This window comes from Geotrypetes seraphini, chromosome 1, assembly GCF_902459505.1.
Source record: "Geotrypetes seraphini chromosome 1, aGeoSer1.1, whole genome shotgun sequence".
Lineage (NCBI taxonomy): Eukaryota > Metazoa > Chordata > Amphibia > Gymnophiona > Dermophiidae > Geotrypetes > Geotrypetes seraphini.
The window spans coordinates 348,200,709-348,218,641 of record NC_047084.1 but is presented as its reverse complement, the minus strand read 5'-3'; the positions used below and the strand labels follow the sequence as shown (position 1 = coordinate 348,218,641).

The 17,933-nt window shown below is 40.8% G+C and overlaps 1 protein-coding gene across 6 annotated transcripts in view; it reads right to left on the bottom strand.

The window, feature by feature from the left end:
• Nucleotides 1-17,933, bottom strand: part of FRAS1 (Fraser extracellular matrix complex subunit 1) — a 741,777-nt gene that overhangs the window by 343,451 nt on the left and 380,393 nt on the right. For all 6 annotated transcript variants that reach the window (XM_033963431.1, XM_033963422.1, XM_033963441.1 and 3 more), the window contains one exon: nt 3,696-3,836. In XM_033963431.1, coding sequence (XP_033819322.1) covers nt 3,696-3,836 — 141 coding nt within the window. The remainder of the gene's footprint in view (nt 1-3,695; nt 3,837-17,933) is intronic.

Below are 17,933 nucleotides of genomic sequence, written 5' to 3'. Positions count from 1 at the left end.
GAGGGTGTGGCACAGGGGTTAGAGCTACAGCCTCAGGACCCCGAGGCTGTGGGTTCAAATCCCTTGCTGCTCCTTCAAGTTTCAAGTTTATTTAATCTTTGATATACTGTTTATCAAAAACATACCTAAACGGTTTACAATTATCAGAGTATTGTTAAAATAAAATAAAATAAAAACTTTAAAAAGTAAAAAAGTGGGGGGGGTTTGACAAAACAAATAGACTTACTGGAATAAAAAGGAAAAGTGGGAGATGGTAAGAGCTTAAATGCAATGGCAAAAATAAAATGCAAAAAGGGAGGGAAGAAATGGGAGGGCATTAGCACTCCTTGTGACCCGGGGCAAGTCACTTAATCCTCTCATTGCCCCAGGTACACTAGATAGAGTGTGAACCCACCGGGACAGATAGGGAAATATGATAAAAGTACCTGAATGTAAACCACTTAGGATATAAGTGGTATATAGAAACATAGAAACATAGAAATAGACGGCAGATAAGGGCCCACGGCCCATCTAGTCTGCCCACCTTAATGTCCCTCCCCTACCTTTGCTCTGTGAATAGATCCCATGTGCCTATCCCATTTGGCCTTAAAATCAGGCACGCTGCTGGCCTCAATCACCTGTAGTGGAAGACTATTCCAGCGATCAACCACTCTTTCAGTGAAAAAGAATTTCCTGGTGTCACCTCATAGTTTCCCGCCCCTGATTTTCAACGGATGCCCTCTTGTTGTCGTGGGACCCTTGAAAAAGAAGATATCTTCCTCCGCCTCGATGCGGCCCGTAAGATACTTGAACGTCTCGATCATGTCCCCCCTCTCTCTGCGCTCCTCGAGCGAGTATAGCTGTAATTTGTCAAGCCGTTTTTCGTATGGTAGATCCTTGAGTCCCGAGATCATCCGGGTGGCCATTCTTTGCACCGACTCCAGTCTCAGCACATCCTTGCGATAATGCGGCCTCCAGAATTGCACACAGTATTCCAGGTGGGGCCTCACCATGGATCTATACAATGGCATAATGACTTCCGCCTTACAACTGACGAAACCCCTTCGTATGCAGCCCATGATTTGTCTTGCCTTGGACGAAGCCTGCTCCACTTGATTGGCAGACTTCATGTCCTCACTGACGATTACCCCCAAGTCTCGTTCTGCTACCGTTTTTGCTAGGATCTCGCCATTAAGGGTATAAGACTTGCATGGATTCTGGCTGCCCAGGTGCATAACTTTGCATTTTTTGGCATTGAAGTTGAGTTGCCATGTCCTAGACCATCGCTCCAGTAGGAGTAGGTCGTGCATCATGTTGTCGGGCACTGAATCTTCGTCTGTTGTGCATTTGCCCACTACATTACTCAGTTTGGCGTCATCGGCGAATAATGTTATTTTACCTTGAAGCCCTTCTGCCAAGTCTCTTATAAAGATGTTGAATAGGATTGGGCCCAAGACTGAGCCCTGTGGTACTCCACTAATCACCTCCGTCATTTCGGAGGGGGTGCCGTTCACCACCACCCTTTGGAGCCTACCTCCAAGCCAGCTCCCAACCCATTTCGTCAATGTGTCACCTAATCCTATAGAACTCATCTTGCTCAGTAACCTGCGGTGTGGTACGCTATCGAATGCTTTGCTAAAGTCCAGGTACACGATGTCCAGGGACTCCCCAATATCCAGCTTCCCCGTTACCCAGTCAAAGAAGCTGATCAGGTTGGATTGGCAGGATCTCCCCTTAGTAAATCCATGTTGTCGGGGATCCCGTAGATTCTCCTCATCCAGGATCATATCTAATTGGCGTTTGATTAGAGTTTCCATTAGTTTGCTCACTATCGATGTTAGACTCACTGGTCTGTAGTTTGCTGTCTCCATCTTTGAGCCTTTCTTGTGGAGTGGAATGACGTTAGCCGTCCTCCAGTCCAACGGGACGCTGCCTGTACTAAGGGAGAGGTTGAAGAGCGTGGACAGTGGCTCCGCCAAGACATCACTCAGCTCCCTAAGCACCCTGGGGTGCAGGTTGTCTGGCCCCATTGCTTTGTTAACCTTGAGCTTTGACAGCTCACCGTAGACACTGCTGGGCGTAAACTCAAAGTTACTAAACGGGTCAACTGAGCCAACCCTTGTCTGTAGCTGAGGGCCGAGCCCTGGCGCTTCTCGGGTGAAGACTGAGCAGAAGTATTCATTTAATAGTTGGGCTTTTTCTGAATCCTTTTCCACATAGTCTCCGTCTGGTTTCCTAAGACGTACAATCCCGCCTGAGTTTTTTCTTCTATCACTGATATACCTGAAGAAGGATTTATCTCCCTTCTGGATGTTCTTTGCTAGAGACTCCTCCATGAGGAATTTAGCCTCCCTGACTGCTGTTTTGACGGCTTTTGATTTGGCCAGGTAGTCTGCTCTAGAGTCCTGCTTCCCTGATTGTTTGTAAGAGATGAATGCTTTTTTCTTCTCCTTGATCAGGTCTGAGATCTCCGCAGTAAACCACTGTGGCTTATTGTTCCTTCGCCGTTTACTTACTGATTTTACATAGCGGTTTGTTGCTTCTTGTATGGTTGCTTTCAAAGTCGACCACATGTATTCCACGTTATCGGTTTCTTCTTGGCTTTGTAGCGCCTGGTGAACGAAGTCTCTCATTTCTTTGAAATTTGTGTCCTTGAATTTGAGGACTTTGGTTAGTGTAGTAGATTTAGAGAAACCTTTCCTGATATTGAACCATACCATGTTGTGGTCACTGGAGGCCAATGTGTCGCCCACCGAGACCTCTGTGACACTTTCTCCATTGGTAAGTATCAGGTCCAGTATTGCCTGATCCCTTGTCGGTTCCAACACCAGTTGCCTGAGGCTTGCTCCTTTCATAGAGTTTAATAGCCTCCTGCTGCTGCCGGAAGCAGAGGTAAGTGTAACCCAATCCACATCAGGCATGTTGAAGTCACCTAGCAATACTGTGTCCCCACGCAAGGTGATATTTTCTATATCTTCGATTATTTCCATATCCAGGTCATCCTGTTGTCTTAATAAAATTAATAAAATTAATAATATAAATAAATAAAGCATGGCACCTAAATTCATATGGGTCTGAAAAGGAGAAATGGCAGGAGGCATTCCTCAGAACTGTGTGTGGATTTACAAAATTTTCCCTAAGTGCAACCGAGGCCCCCTTTTATCAAGCTACGTTAGGGGTATTTTTTTATATCATGGGTCGTTACGGTAAAAGCTTTGACGCTCATAGGAATTCTACGAGTTTCGGAGCTTTTACCGCAGCAGCCTGCGATAAAAAAAACCCTAACGCAGCTTGACAAAAGGGGGGGTCTTATGACACCAGCATTTACACCTGATTTGAGCAGGTGTAAAGTCTGGTGCCTAAAGGCGCATTCCTATAAAGTGCACACAGCCTTTATAGAATCGCGATCGGTGCTATTTTTTGCTGCTGGTTTTTCAGCGCCTTTTATAGACTTCCCTCCTTAAAATCTATCAGCACCTCTGGCATGCCTTGAAAGATAACAGTTAGTTTTGTCTGGTGGATGAGCAAGCAGGGGAAAACTTAAGACAAAGATTTGCTTAGGTAACTCCCAAAGTTACCTAGACCCATCTTTGAATATCTTCCCTTTACTGTTTTGTTTTGTTTTTGTCTACGCAGTCCTACTGCTTTAAATTGATCAGGTGTTTCAGTCTACTTGAAAGTTGCTTTTCTGCACTAGCATGAGACCTGCATAGTACCTTTGCAGACACCAAGCTCGGGATAGGATCTTTCCCCACAGCCAGGCAGACACCGCCCCTGGAGCAGTACAAGAGTGATGGAACAGAAAGTGCACTGAGTGGCCAGTGGTCCGGAGCAGCTGACACAAGCATCATGACAAGCTGGGAGGGAAAAAACACATGTACGGGTAAAGTTACATACATTGGGGCTGCTCTTGTTTTGCTCTTCTGAGCAAGAGAAGACTCAATGGCAGCCTATTGCCATTTGCAGTATCTTTGTGGTAAAAACAGTGCTATAAAACTGAAGAGAATAGAAACAAAATGAATGTGTAACAATTAACATGGAATCACAGCAAAAGGAGCCATCAGTGGTAGCCTGTGGTTAAAGGAGCTGACTTACTCCTACTGCTCCTTAGTGCATCTGTTCCCCTTCCCTCTGATACAGAGCACAGCATAGAAATGGTAAGGTGTGATGAGGAATAAGTAATGGATAATTGAAAATAGGGAGGTAGGTATAGTGATGTAGCAAGGGGTAGGAGGTGCCTAGGACAATGGTGCCTTCCCCCTGCTCCTTCCCTGCCCCCCCCCTCCTCGCCACACTCATGCCCTCGTCTCTCCCCCAAATATTTCTTTAAATCTTTGCCAGAGCAAGCAGCTTCACCAGCTTGTTGCTTGTCCCAGCATTGGCTTTCCCTCTGACATCACTTCCTGGCCCTGCAACCAGGAAGTGATATCAGAGAGGAGCCAAGCTGGAATGAGCAGCAGGCTGACGAAGTTGGCTCACGCTGATGAAGATTTAAAGAGGTACGGGGAGAGTACAAGCGTGGTATGGGGGGCAGAGAGGTGCCTGCACCCCCACCAAGATGGTGCCCAGGATGGTCTGCTACCCCCAGTGGCTTACTATGCCACTGGGTAGGTAGATGAAACTAGTTTGAGACTTATCAGTTCCAGATTTCAAGCACTTATCCTAAAAAAACGCTCTCTCGTGTCTCACAAAGTACAAGCAGGAATTAAATATTGTGCTTCTACTATTGTATATATATTTTGGCATGACTACAAGTATGAGTATGAACTAAGGAATTTATATATATGAGCATGAATTAAGCAATTTACTCTTATGGCGTTTTAAAACGGTCACAAGATTTATGTAAGTGTGGGGAACCCTTTATTGTTTGGTATAAAGAAACACAGGGTATTTTCACATTTTGTTCACTGTGTTTAAGTTGAAGTTTAAAAGCACCCTGTGAATAAGTGGTATAATAATTAAGCTGCAGGTTAAAATCTATTATATACTTGTGGCATATTTTTATTCACAGTGTTTAGATTCAAGGTTCAAATTGTACATTGTGAGACACAAGTGAGAGATTTTTTTAAATCTGGAAATAATAATAATTTTATTCTTATATACCGCCAAAGCCATAATACTTTGAGGCGGTTTACAATAAGAAGTACTGGACAATCAGAAAAGAAGTACAATATAAAATCATCAAAAATGCATGCGTACAGGATAAAATAGAAGTAAAACAGCGAGTCCTTAAATTACAAATCTATTAAACAATTTCATTTTTACTAATTTTCTAAAACTAAGGGCTCCTTTTATCAAGGTGCGGTAGGGGTATAACGCGCGGAATAACGCGCATTAAACCACCTGCCACGCTAGCCGCTAACGCCTCCACTGACGAGGCGTTAGTATTTTGGCTTGCCACGGGGGTTAGCGTGTGATGAAACGTCTGACGCGCTAACCCCCGTAGCGCACCTTGATAAAAGGAACCCTAAGAGCTCCTTTTACAAAGGTGAGTAAGAGCCTTAACGCGCGGAATAGCGCGCGTTAAAATGCCCCGCGCGCTAGCCGCTACCGCCTCCTCTTGAGCAGGCGGTAGTTTTTTGGGTGCTAATCCAGTGCGTGCACTAAAAATGCTAGCGCACCTTTGTAAAAGGAGCCCTAAAATAAGATGAGGAATGCATAATAATATTACCCAGTTCAATTTACCTGCCTGGAAAGCAAGAGTTCTGTCCAGGAATCTTTTCTAACGACAGGCCTTAATTGTTGGATAGGTAAACACAGGAATTCTACATCTCAAACTAATTTGGTTCTAAACATGTTCTGAGCAGGTTCTGAGATCCTTTTTTCCTCTCTCTTAATATGGTCACTCACTGTATATGATAAGAAGCTTAGTTTTGTGCAAATTGTGCTTGTGAGCTTCTTTACCATCATTTATCGTATATAGGTAGATGAAATTCACATTCAACTCTCTTACTCCCCAGTTCCATAATCGTGCATGCCCATTTTCACACTTAGCAGGTTATAGAATACTGTCATGTCATTTAATCATTAAATTAGAGGCTGATATTAACAAGCAATAATTGATTCTAATTGGAGTTAATTGGCATTAACATTAAGTTATTTGCATAACTGTACTTAATCAGTATTCTGTAGCCTTACCCTTGGATTCTGTAAAGGTCGTCCAAAATTCGGTACCCAAAATAATTATTTAATGGGCTCCAATAACTTAATTATTGAAGCTAACAAGTACTTAATTAGCACTAATTATGATTTGGGTGCCAATCTGGCTGTAACAATGGGCACCTAATTTGGATTGCACACAACTCAACAGGGGACACAGCCTTGAGAGTGCTGAATTTGGCACCCAAAACTGAGAACATAAGAACATAAGCAGTGCCTCTCCTGGGTCAGACCTGAAGTCCATCGTGCCCAACAGTCCGCTCATGCGGCAGCCCAACAGGTCCAGGACCTGTGCAGTAATCCTCTATCTATACCCCTCTATCCCCTTTTCCAACAGAAAATTGTCCAATCCTTTCTTGAACCCCAATACCATACTCTGTCCTATCACAAGTTGGTGCTCAATGCTATCCTACAAAAAGTGCCCTTTATAGAATAGTGTTGTGCTCAATTTTATCATCCCCATTATCAAATCTGGCCCTTAGTGTGAAATTTCTTTAGTATACAACTGCTGGGGAGTGTGGGAGGGGTGGGAGGCGGGAGGCAAAGGGGGGTCGGGAACAATGTTCCCTCTAAGGATTGATGAGGTGTGTACAAAAAAAAATATGCATGAGCGACAAGTTACATACTCCACAAATTTATGAGCAGGCGCGGAGGACGAGTGCCCGTGAGATTGTGGGAGGGTTAAATACTCAAAACTTAGAAGAATAACAATTTACTTAAAGTTTTTGCTTCGCCAGCTTTCTGGTATCTTTACATACAGTGGCGTACCTAGCATATGTAACTCCCGAGGCCCATCATTTTTTGGCACCCCCTCCCCCCATCTATACAAAAAACATGATTTTTAGTAACAAGCCACACATCACACATGAGTACCTAGGAAAAGGCAGCATCTTACATATTGCAGTGAGCAGTACATCAGTACACCCATTGTAAAACTAAACAAGCCAGACCAGCACAGATCAATCCTACATCGTCAATCCTAACAGAAAACCCTGTCTTTCGAACACACAGAACACAGAAAACACCTTCGCCTAGTATGGAATATGTCATCACAAACTAACCCCTCCCCCTTTTACAAAATTGTAGTGTGGATTTTAGCCACAGTGGTAACAGCTCTGACGCTCATAGAATTCTGAGCATCAGCGCTGCTACCACCACGGCTGGCGCTAAAAAACGCTCGACAGTTTTGTAAAAGGGGGGATAAAATAGAAATACACAGCTTCAATGCTCTAGCTCAGGGGTGCCCAAACATTTTGGGCTTGCGAGCTACTTTAAAATGACCAAGTCAAAATGATCTACCAACAATAAAATTAAAAAACACAAACCACACTATACGCTGAGAAAATGTTAATTATCATTCCTATTCTGGGTTTTTTTCAAAGAGGTCAAGGCAGATAACTCTATGTATTGTCACCTCAGTAACAACCATACAAAAATAGACAAATATACCCCCTTCCTTTTTATTAAACCACAATAACAGTTTTTAGCGCAGGGAACTACGCTAAATGCCCAGCACTGCTCTCGACGCTCATAAGCTCCCTGCGCTAAAAAACACTATTGCGGTTTAGTAAAAGGGGGCCATAGTGCAAAATATAGACAGAAGATATAAATTCAGACACATTTTGATCACTAAATTGAAAATAAAATCATTTTTCCTATCTTGTCTGGTGATTTCATGAGTCTCTGGTTGCACTTTCATCTTCTGACTGTGCATCCAATCTTTCTTCCCTTCTTTCAGCCTGTATGTTTCCTCTCCTCCAGACCTCATTCCCTCCCCTAACTTTTTCTTCCTCTCTCCCTGCCCTTTCTTTCTTTTTTCTCTCTTGATGCCCCCTTTCATTTTTTTTGTTTCCCTTCTGTCTCCCTGCCTGCCCCTTTCTTTCTTTCTTTCTCCCTACCCTCCACAAAGCCACTGCTGCCACCATCAGGGGAAACAGGCCCCAAAGCTACCACCGCGGCTGCCCCAAGCTCTCTCTGCTTCCCACCGTCGGGCCGACCAGCATTCCCCCCGACTTCAATTCTGCCGTCGGAGAGGAAGTTCCGGCCAGCCAGGCAGCGATTGGCTGGCCCAAACTTCTTCTCCGACGGCAGCCTTAGGGGGGGTGCACAGCCGGCCAGATCCGGACCTGGCCGGCTGTGCACCCCCCCTAAGGCTGCACCCGGGGCGGACCACGCCCCCCCGGTACATCACTGAAGACGTGGCAGCGGCTCCTCTCACGAATCCCCATCTGCGTCGGAAGTCCGATGCAGTCGGGGATCTTGAGAGGAGTCGCCACTACATCTTTCCACTTAAAATACACTAAGGCGAGCAGGGCAGACCGCCGCCACTTCCTCTTACCTCCGCCCGCGACACGAGCTGAGCGACACGAGAAAACATATGAGCGACGCCACTGAAAATAGTGAGCGATCGCTCATGCGCTCAGCTTAGAGGGAACAATGGTCGGGAAGTGCCCAGCATTTTACACACAAAATACCAGATTCTGTTTAGGACACCTACATTAAGCGCCACTAGGTACCCTAATCAAGATCACCTAGCGATGCCTAACTTTGGAATCTGTGCGCAACTTTTTTTTTTTTTAATTGACATGGTAATTGACCGTGCCAGTTTTTGGCCAATCAAAAAAATTAAATTGCTCCAATTATAGAGTTTGGTGCTGAACTCTTAGGATGCCTAGTGACGCCTAAGTTGAGGCGCCCTTCGATGCCTAACAATGTTTATCTGAAAGGTAGAGAATAAGCACGGTTGACAGACGCCAGTGACTTGTGACACCTAAGCACGCCTAGATGCCGTCAGATGGTGCCTCACAACTGACAATCATGCCAAGCGACGCCTACAATGTAGGTGTGCTTAGGCGCTGTTTGCAGAATCTGGCCCTAAGGTTATGCAATGACAGTTAAGTGCCTGATAGCATTTAGACAAAAGTATTTATGTCAGCCATTGAGCTAGCATAAGGGCTCATGTCTAAAGTTAGGCGTGTAAATGTGGGCATATAAGAATCTTCATTGGTTATCAGTTGAGAGACGAATTAAGTTTAAATCAGCTTGCATAGTCCATCGGATACCCAAACTGACTCTTCAGATCATCTGTTTTTGCTTTTTTTTCCACATTTGCATTATTCTTCCACCAGATTATGTGGTACTTTATTACTACATTTTCCACAGATTAGAGAAGTACGGTATAAACAACAATTCAGCTCCTCTTTTGCTTATGCTGCTATTACAATTTGGAATAATCTACCTGTTCACATTAGGACTGATATTAATTACTTAAGATTTTGTAAAAATTTGTAAACTTTTTTATATGATTTACTGTGATATCCATAGTATATGATATTTTAATTATTGATTTTGTATTTTCCCCACAGATTTTACGGCTTCCTTAGATGTAAATCGACTTGAACTTTTTTCTTTTTTGGTATAGCGTGAATAATAAATTGTATATTAGATTAAATTATTCCATGGGGACAATTACACAGGTTACTGTCATTATAGAATTCACACTTGGCACATTCACTTTACGCAACTTTTTGAGTATGACCTCCTTATCGTGCATAGTTCTGATGCTAGTTGAGCAGAGCGAGGTACTATAACATTACAAAAATTACTACCTGCTCTTCATAAATCAAGTAAAAGTCTAAAGAGGGATTTGATATATCAACTTTCAGTGGACCAGCCAAAGCAGTTGACATTATATGCAGGTACTTTCTCTGTCCCTGGTGGGCTCACAATGTAAGTATTAAATAAACAACCAACCAAACCAATCTACTTTTGAACAGCAGCAGTTAATCAAAACACAGGGATGGATTTAAAGCGCTCAGAGAATAAAGCCTTTAATAAATTAGGTGTTCCATGATGCAAAAAAACTCAGTTTAATCTTGCCAGCTGTTTGTTTTGGTTTTCTCCATCCCCCCAAAGTTTTGGCTCCTATTTTTTGTGTGTGGGTGTGGGGGGGGGGGTTCTTCTACTCTGACCATATTCAAATCCAGACTAAGGGCTCCTTTTCCAAAGGTGCGCTAGCGTTTTTAGCGCACGTACCAGATTAGAGCGCGCTGTAGGACACGCTAGCCAAAAAATTATTGCCTGCTTAAAAGGGCTTTGTAAAAGGAGCCCTAAAAAGCTCACTTTTTCGAGGTTGATGTTACATCTTAACCACTCTACATAGGGACAGAGGATATATGATACAGACGTTTAAATATGTGAATGCTATTAATCTGCAGACAAATCTTTTCCAGAGTCGGAGAAGCAGTAAAACAAGAGGACATACTATGAGGCTGTGGGATGGTAGACTTAGGCGTAATACCAGGAAATACTTTTTCATGGAGAGGGTGGTAAATGCATGGAATGCCCTCCCTGTGGAGTTAGTGGAGGCAAAAACAGTGACTGAGTTCAAACATGCGTGGGATCGACACAAAGGATCCCTAAATAGAAAGAGAACAGTATCGAGACAAAACTCAAGAGGTCATCAGATCAACAAGTATAATTTTGTTTCTGATGTGCAGGAGTGATGCTTAAATACAACCCTAGCAGTGGGGAAGTGAAGCTATTGCCGGACGGACTTCTGCTGTCTTTGTCCCGTATGTGGCAAGACAGATCAGGAGCAAGTATGTGTATTCTATACAACATTCACATCATCTGAATTCAGGTCTTGCTTATCGTGGGGTGGATGAAAGGACAAAATAGAGAGGAACTTAGCAAGTAAAATGAATAATTCCTAGATGATGAGTATGAAACTCCTGGGCAGACTGCAAGGACCACGCGGGTCTTTATCTGCCATCATTTACTATGTTACATTATTTTTGGATGGTGCTGTTGCTCGGGCCACAGGAGACATGTCATTTTGGTCTCCTGTCTTATAGCGATAAAAAAATGATCCCTGCGGGTTCCTTGAAAGAGATTTCCTTTCAACTCTTGGGTCTAGCTAGACTATACTAATTGACTGGGCATGTCATCAAAAAGGATATACAAAGAGAAAAACATCTATGCTTTCTGTATTAAGCCCTCAAATATCGAAGAAAATGGGAGTCAGCAATAAAGTGCTATCAACCAATGGGACCTGAGATTCCTCTGGGATTCCCTTTTATGGCATATACTCATACAATTTGCTAAAGCGAACAGTAGGTGCTCTGATAGACAGACCATTCACGATTTTTCAACTTGCATTTTCTGCTATGGGTTTTCTAAAGCAGTAGCCGCGAAACGTGTCAGAACCCAAAGGACTTTAAGCCAGGTTTCATCTATGCTGCAAATTCAGATAAGTGGTTCAAAGTTCAAGATATGTTTAATAAGCAAGAAGTGCAATGATTGAGAGTTCTATCACAGCCATTTAACACGAGGGATTTTCCCTGGTATTTGGTCTGATATTGGAAAACAACTCTGAGCACTGTTTTGCTAAAAGAAATGCTAAAAAGTTTGAAAATATTTGTTTTTTTTGAAAATGCAACTTCAATGAGTGATATGCCACTTCTGTTTGGTTTTCTTTTTGTATACTGTATGCTCATACAAAACTGGTCAATGGCAATGATTTGAATATACCGTGCAACAGAGGTTTTGGGGCATGAATTGTAGTGGGTGTTCTATAATGATTTGGGGTTGCTGAATTCAAAACTGACCTTAATTTTTCAGTATAACTCTCTGATTTTTGGCAAAAGAGTATTATAATGCAAAAATTAACATTTTTGCCATATTTTCTAATGCTTGGAGTAAATGTTATAACAATCGCTGAAATATTAAAACAGTTTGCCTCAAATTAGATTTTTAAGCTAATGTTGGGTTTTTTTTGTAATTCTTTATTGATTTTCAATTCGAATACAAAGTGCAAAAATTTTACAAACAAGTAAGATAATGAACAGCACTTACATCCAATCAAATAACACAATACAAAATATATTCTCCACCCCCCCCCCCCGGATGAAATAAGAATTAAAAGCTTATACAATTAATCCGATTTAACAAATTCCGTTAATGGACCCCATGTTGTTTTAAATATTTTATTATGTCCCAATATTTCCAAATTCATTTTTTCATATCTATAACATTGATACAATGTTTCCCACCAAAAGGAAAAATTTACCTGTCCCAGTTCTTCCAATTCCTGGTGATCATTTGCATGGCAATCCCTGTCATAATTATAAGAAGTCTGCTTTTATACCTGTATAATGGATTTTTAGCTTTCAACATATGACCACATCGTAGGACAATGGAATTGAAGTTTCCAGTATCATAATAATTTTTCCCCCATATTGATTTCCAAAAATTGAGTATCAAGGGACAATAAAATAACAAATGAAATCAGGTTTGTCTCATAGATGCTGACACTGTACATCTCATCCTCCAAGTCCAAATTCGTGGCCAATGAGTAGCAGAAATCTGCTGCTTTATCTCAATGCTCCAAATGTCTTTTAGGCTTGTTTTAGGTTTTTTATTCAAGTAATCCAATATTAATTTATACCACTTGGCGGCCTGATGCCCTTGCAAATCTGTCTGGAAACATAGGCCCGGCAAGCTATACTGATTTTATAAGTTGTACCTATCAGGGAACCCTTTCTGAATGGCCTGTTTCAACTGCAACCATTTATAAGCTTGAGACTTTGATATGCCGAATGATTGTTGCAGTTGTAATAAATTTAGCATTATCCCATTTGAGATCACATTATTTAAAGTACGTATGCCTGCCTGCAGCCGATGTTTCTAGAGGATTTTAGACTCGCTGATTTGTAACTTGGAGTTTAACTATAGAGATTGACACGTGGATTGTTGTATTGGAGTAGATGTTAAATTATTGATAAATTTTAATGTATTCCATGTAGAAAAAAGAATGCTATTATCCTTATATATTCTAGGCAGCTTGATACTCAAAATATGGCTCAGATGTAATGGGGGCATGAGATGACTCTCTAATATCAGCCAATCCGGCAGATTCTCCATGAGTTCAGGAAAGATAGGAGTAGAGGTAGGTTATAAGGATAGGATTAGAGGATAGAGGTAAGTTACAAAATTAGTCTGGGACCACTGTTCAGGCGATAGGCCTGATGGGCCGCCGCGTGAGCGGACCACTGGGCAGGATGGACCTCTGGTCTGTCCCAGCAGAGGCACCTTCTTATGTTCTTATACCCTGACGCAAATTGAAAGCTTGATGATACCTATAAAAATTCCCCCCCCCCTCCGGCCGACTGTGACTTTTGAAAAGATACTAAGGGCTCCTTTTACTAAGGTGTGCTAGCGGTTATAGCACACGCTTAGCTCGCGCTACAATGCCACATGTGCTAGACGCTAATGCCTCCATAGAGCTCGTGTTAGTATTTTTCGTTTAGTGTGTGGTTTGCACGCACTAATCTTCAGCGCGTGCTAAAAACGCTAGCGCATCTTAGTAAAAGGAGCCCTAAAGCTATTCTAGCAGTTTTACCCATCCAAATAAATTTTGTAAGAATCCCATTTAATTTCTTATACCGGTAACATACACATTTGGTAACAAACCACAGGCAAAATCATCATTTTGATGGTCTGGACTCTCCCCCACCAAGAAAGATGTAGTGGGTTCCAATGCTCACACATTTATTTGACTTTCAGCAATAAAGATTTTTCATTTACTGTCATTGTGTCTTCAAATGTTTTTTGAATCATACCCAAATATTTTATACCCTCTTCTTCCAAAGGAAAGGGAATGGATCAATTAAACCAGGGGTGTCTAAACCTGCAGCCTGTGAAGTATTTTGTGCGGCCCTGGTCGAGGGTGATGCAATGTTTTCCTCTGCTGCCCCGGGTATTTACCGTCTTGCTTCAGCATTTGCGCGGCCCCAGAAACATTTTTTCCGGCCAATGCAGCCCAGGGAAGCCAAAAGGTTGGACACCCCTGAATTAAACCTTTTACACAATGCACATTTAATGGAAGAACATCTGATTTGCTCCAATTTATTTTCTCAATTTAAATTGCCAAATCGATCAATCAATTCCAGTAAATGCAGGATGGTAGATTCATGATTCTTCAAATGAAGCAAAATAATCTGCATAGGCTGAAACCTTGAAATCTCAACCTGCATGTGGAATTCCCTGCATCTCCTTTGCTTGCTGAATGGCCAACAACAGGGGTTCCAAAACAATATCAAAAAGCAAAAGGGACTTCCTTTTCTAACTCCCTTCTTCAGACAAAAAACGTTCCAAGAATGTATTATTAATATATAATCTAGCTGAGGGGGAACTATACAAGGTTTGAATCATTTGAATAAATCCAGAACCTATTCCGAACCAATCCATTGCTTGATACATAAATGTCCATTCTACATGATCAAAGGCCTTCTCTGCATCCAGAGAAACAGAGAAGGCTAGATCCTCTATTGCTTTTGCTAAATTGAGCATATGAAGTGCCAATCTGGTATTGTTTGCAGAATGTCTTTGAGCAACGATACCCGTTTGGTGCATACCAATCATATAAGGGAGAGCATTGGCTAATCTAGAAGCCAATAGTTTAGCCAAAATGGGATCTCTGTTTGGCTTTGGCAAAATAATGGTTAAGTTTCCGCCACAGTACCTGATATACAACCCTTAGTCAGTTGCGATTGATATAAATTTAAAAGATGAGGTAATAGCATATTTTGAAATGATTTTAAAAACTCCACTGTGAATCCATCACTACCCGGAGCAGATCCAGCTCTGAGAGACTTCAATGCTGATTGGAGTTCTGTATATGATATAGGCGCCTCAAGTTTTTCTTTCACATACTCAGGAATTTTTGGCCCTTTAATTAAGTTTAAAAATTCTCTTCCTTCAATTTCTTTATTTGAATAAAGCTTAGAAGAATATTAAGTTTTATAATAATCCAAAAATTGTCTTAAAACATCTATAATATGGGTATGAATTTTACCTTCTTCATCTTTAATGGCCACAATCTTTACTTTCCTTTTTTTGCTTTAAGATAATTAGCCAATAATCTTCTCATTTTATTCGAGTTTCCATAATACAGAGCCTGCTGAGAAAACAAAACTTTCCTAGCCAATTGTGAAGAAATCTCATTATATTTATATTTAGCTTTCAACAGGGCATGCAAAGTATTTTATTCCCATTTCAAGGACAATTGGGGCTCTAAAGTCAAAATCGTTTGTTCCAAATTGGAAAATTCTAATTTAAGTAATTTTCTAATATACGCTGAATACGAAATTATTTGCCATCTCATTGTTGTTTTGAAAGCATCCCAAATAGTTTCCAAAGAGATTTCCTCTGAGGTACTGAATTGAAAATATTCATTAATTTTTATTTCCTCAAGAAAGTTTGAATCTGCAAGCAATTCATTATTAAACCTCCAAACAGGTCTATTAGAATCTACTTTCGTAAACTGATATTCTATCCATAACCAAATACCAGCATGATCTGACAAAAGAATCGGATATACTGGATTTGGTTACCTGATTAACTAAGGGCTCCTTTTACTAAGCTGCGATAGTGGTTTTAGCGCGAACTAAATTGCTGTGCGCGCTAGATGCTAACGCCAGCATTCAGCTGGCGTTAGTTCTAGCCGCGTAGCGCGGGTTTAGTGCATGCTAAAAATGCTATTGTAGCTTAGTAAAAGGAGCCCTAAATGATACGAAACAAAAAAATATTCAATTCTTGAAAATGATTTATGAACTTGAGAGCAAAACGAGAATTCATGAGCATTAAAATGAAAAATCCGCCATATATCTTTCAAACCAAATGAATTTATAAGATTATCTAGGCCTAATGATTTTGTTTACTGGGTTATTTGCCACTTAATGGATCCATGACAGCATTAAAGTCTCCAGCCACAATTAGTCGTAGCCAGTGACAGAATTATATGTTGGAGTTTTTTTTAGGAACTCTGCCTGATTTGAATTAGGAGCATAACTATTAAGAAGGCGTCAGGGCATCATTTCCTGAAGTCATATTAACATGGAGCCATCTACCCATAGGATCTGCCCAAAAGTTACCAAATGTAGCAGAACACTTCCTATTAATCAGGATAGCCACCCTGCCTTTTTCCCCATTGCTGGTGCAAAAAAACAGTATTTTACTCACCCCACCTTCCAATTTGACTACTTCGATAGGTGATAAATGCGTCTCTTGTAGGAAATAAATATCTACCTGCTGTTGTTTCAAAAAAATATAGTATTTTTTTCCTTTTGATGGGATGATTAAGTCCATTAACGTTTAAGGAATTTTAACTGCATTTAAATTGATTAATGTGGATTAATAGATAAACCCCCAAATTCCTTTTGAACAAATAGAAAAATAAAATAATCACACACATCCAGAACCCAATCCCCAAATACCCTCATTCCCTCCACAAACCCATCCCAACATAGCACACGAAAACTTGTAAGCAGACATATAGACCCGTGACTACCATCCTCCCCAAGAACCCTAACTTCATCCCTAAATTAACCCATCATATAACAACTGAAATGAATAATTAAAGTACAATTTCCAGAAAATTTTCCCATATTAAATTTAAAAGCAAGTTATCACTCTATGTATCCAATTAAATGTATTTTTAAATAACATTTGATGTAGCTAGATCTATACTAAAAAAGATTTTAAAAATATTCTATCATATTTAATAAAATCATCAAAAAAATTACTTAATCCAATAGAAATAAACATAAATTCATAATAAAAACCAGATGGAAAAGATTAGTAAGAAGGTCTCCCAAGTCATTCCCTAATAATCATATAGTATCACTACTAAATTAATCAACTTCATAAAATAGGGTTAACATCTAAAAATGTATTATAATGCACCCAATGAAATTACAGGAGGAATGATAACATGTCCCCATTAGGATTTAGACATCATTTTGCCTAGGATCATATAATATATAATTGGTGCATAAATATAATCAACACCCTAAAAAAATACCATAAAATACCTTAGGATATAAATATGTGATCCAAGCTAGTTTAAATAACAGCAAATATAACTTGTGCCTAATTTAGACCTTAAAAATGCCTCCTTTCCATAAATATAAACATAGGGCTCCTTTTACTAAGCTGGGCTCCTTTTACTAAGCTGCCCTAAGGGTTTTAGCGCACATGCTAGACACTAACGTCATCATTGAGCTGGCGTTAGTTCTTGACACATAGCGCGGGGTTAGCACGCGCAGCAATGCAGCGCGCGCTAAAAACACTAGCGCACCTTAGTAAAAGGAGCCCATAAAGTTATAAAGTCTCAAAATACATACATTCCTATCTAGTAAATTCATACTAACAATCACATTTATACAACTCATGAAAAATCAAATCAATCACCCCCATTCATACAACTCATTAATACACAAACCTATAAATCAGTAACTAAATTATCCAGAAAAGATCGTTGGTGCTGTGTCGGAGATTAATGAACCAACAGTGGCACAGAAAGTGAAATCAGCCTTTGTGAACTGGACATGCTGACACTGTTCATCTCCAAGCAGACCCTGGCCATGTTTACAGTGACAGTGAGAAGACACCTATGACTGAAGAAGGCTGACGATGAGCAACTTCGGGAAAACAGAATTGAAATGGAGAAGAAACAGGGCAAATATCCTGACGTTCAAATCGCTTTAAGAACCTGCAGCAGATTCCTGTAATCAGTTCCTGCCAGCCTGATTCAACGTTTTTTTTCGCATTCATGCCTCACTAATGTCTTCTGATATCAACATATCTCAGACTGACTGTCACCTCTGTGCTAATTTTTCCTTGTTCTCCGACTACAATTTATCCAAACTATTAGGTGAGGAAACGTTCATTTAATCTGTCTGGCTTTCATCCACCGCAATTAGTACCAATGTCCCACCACATTCTCCTAATAG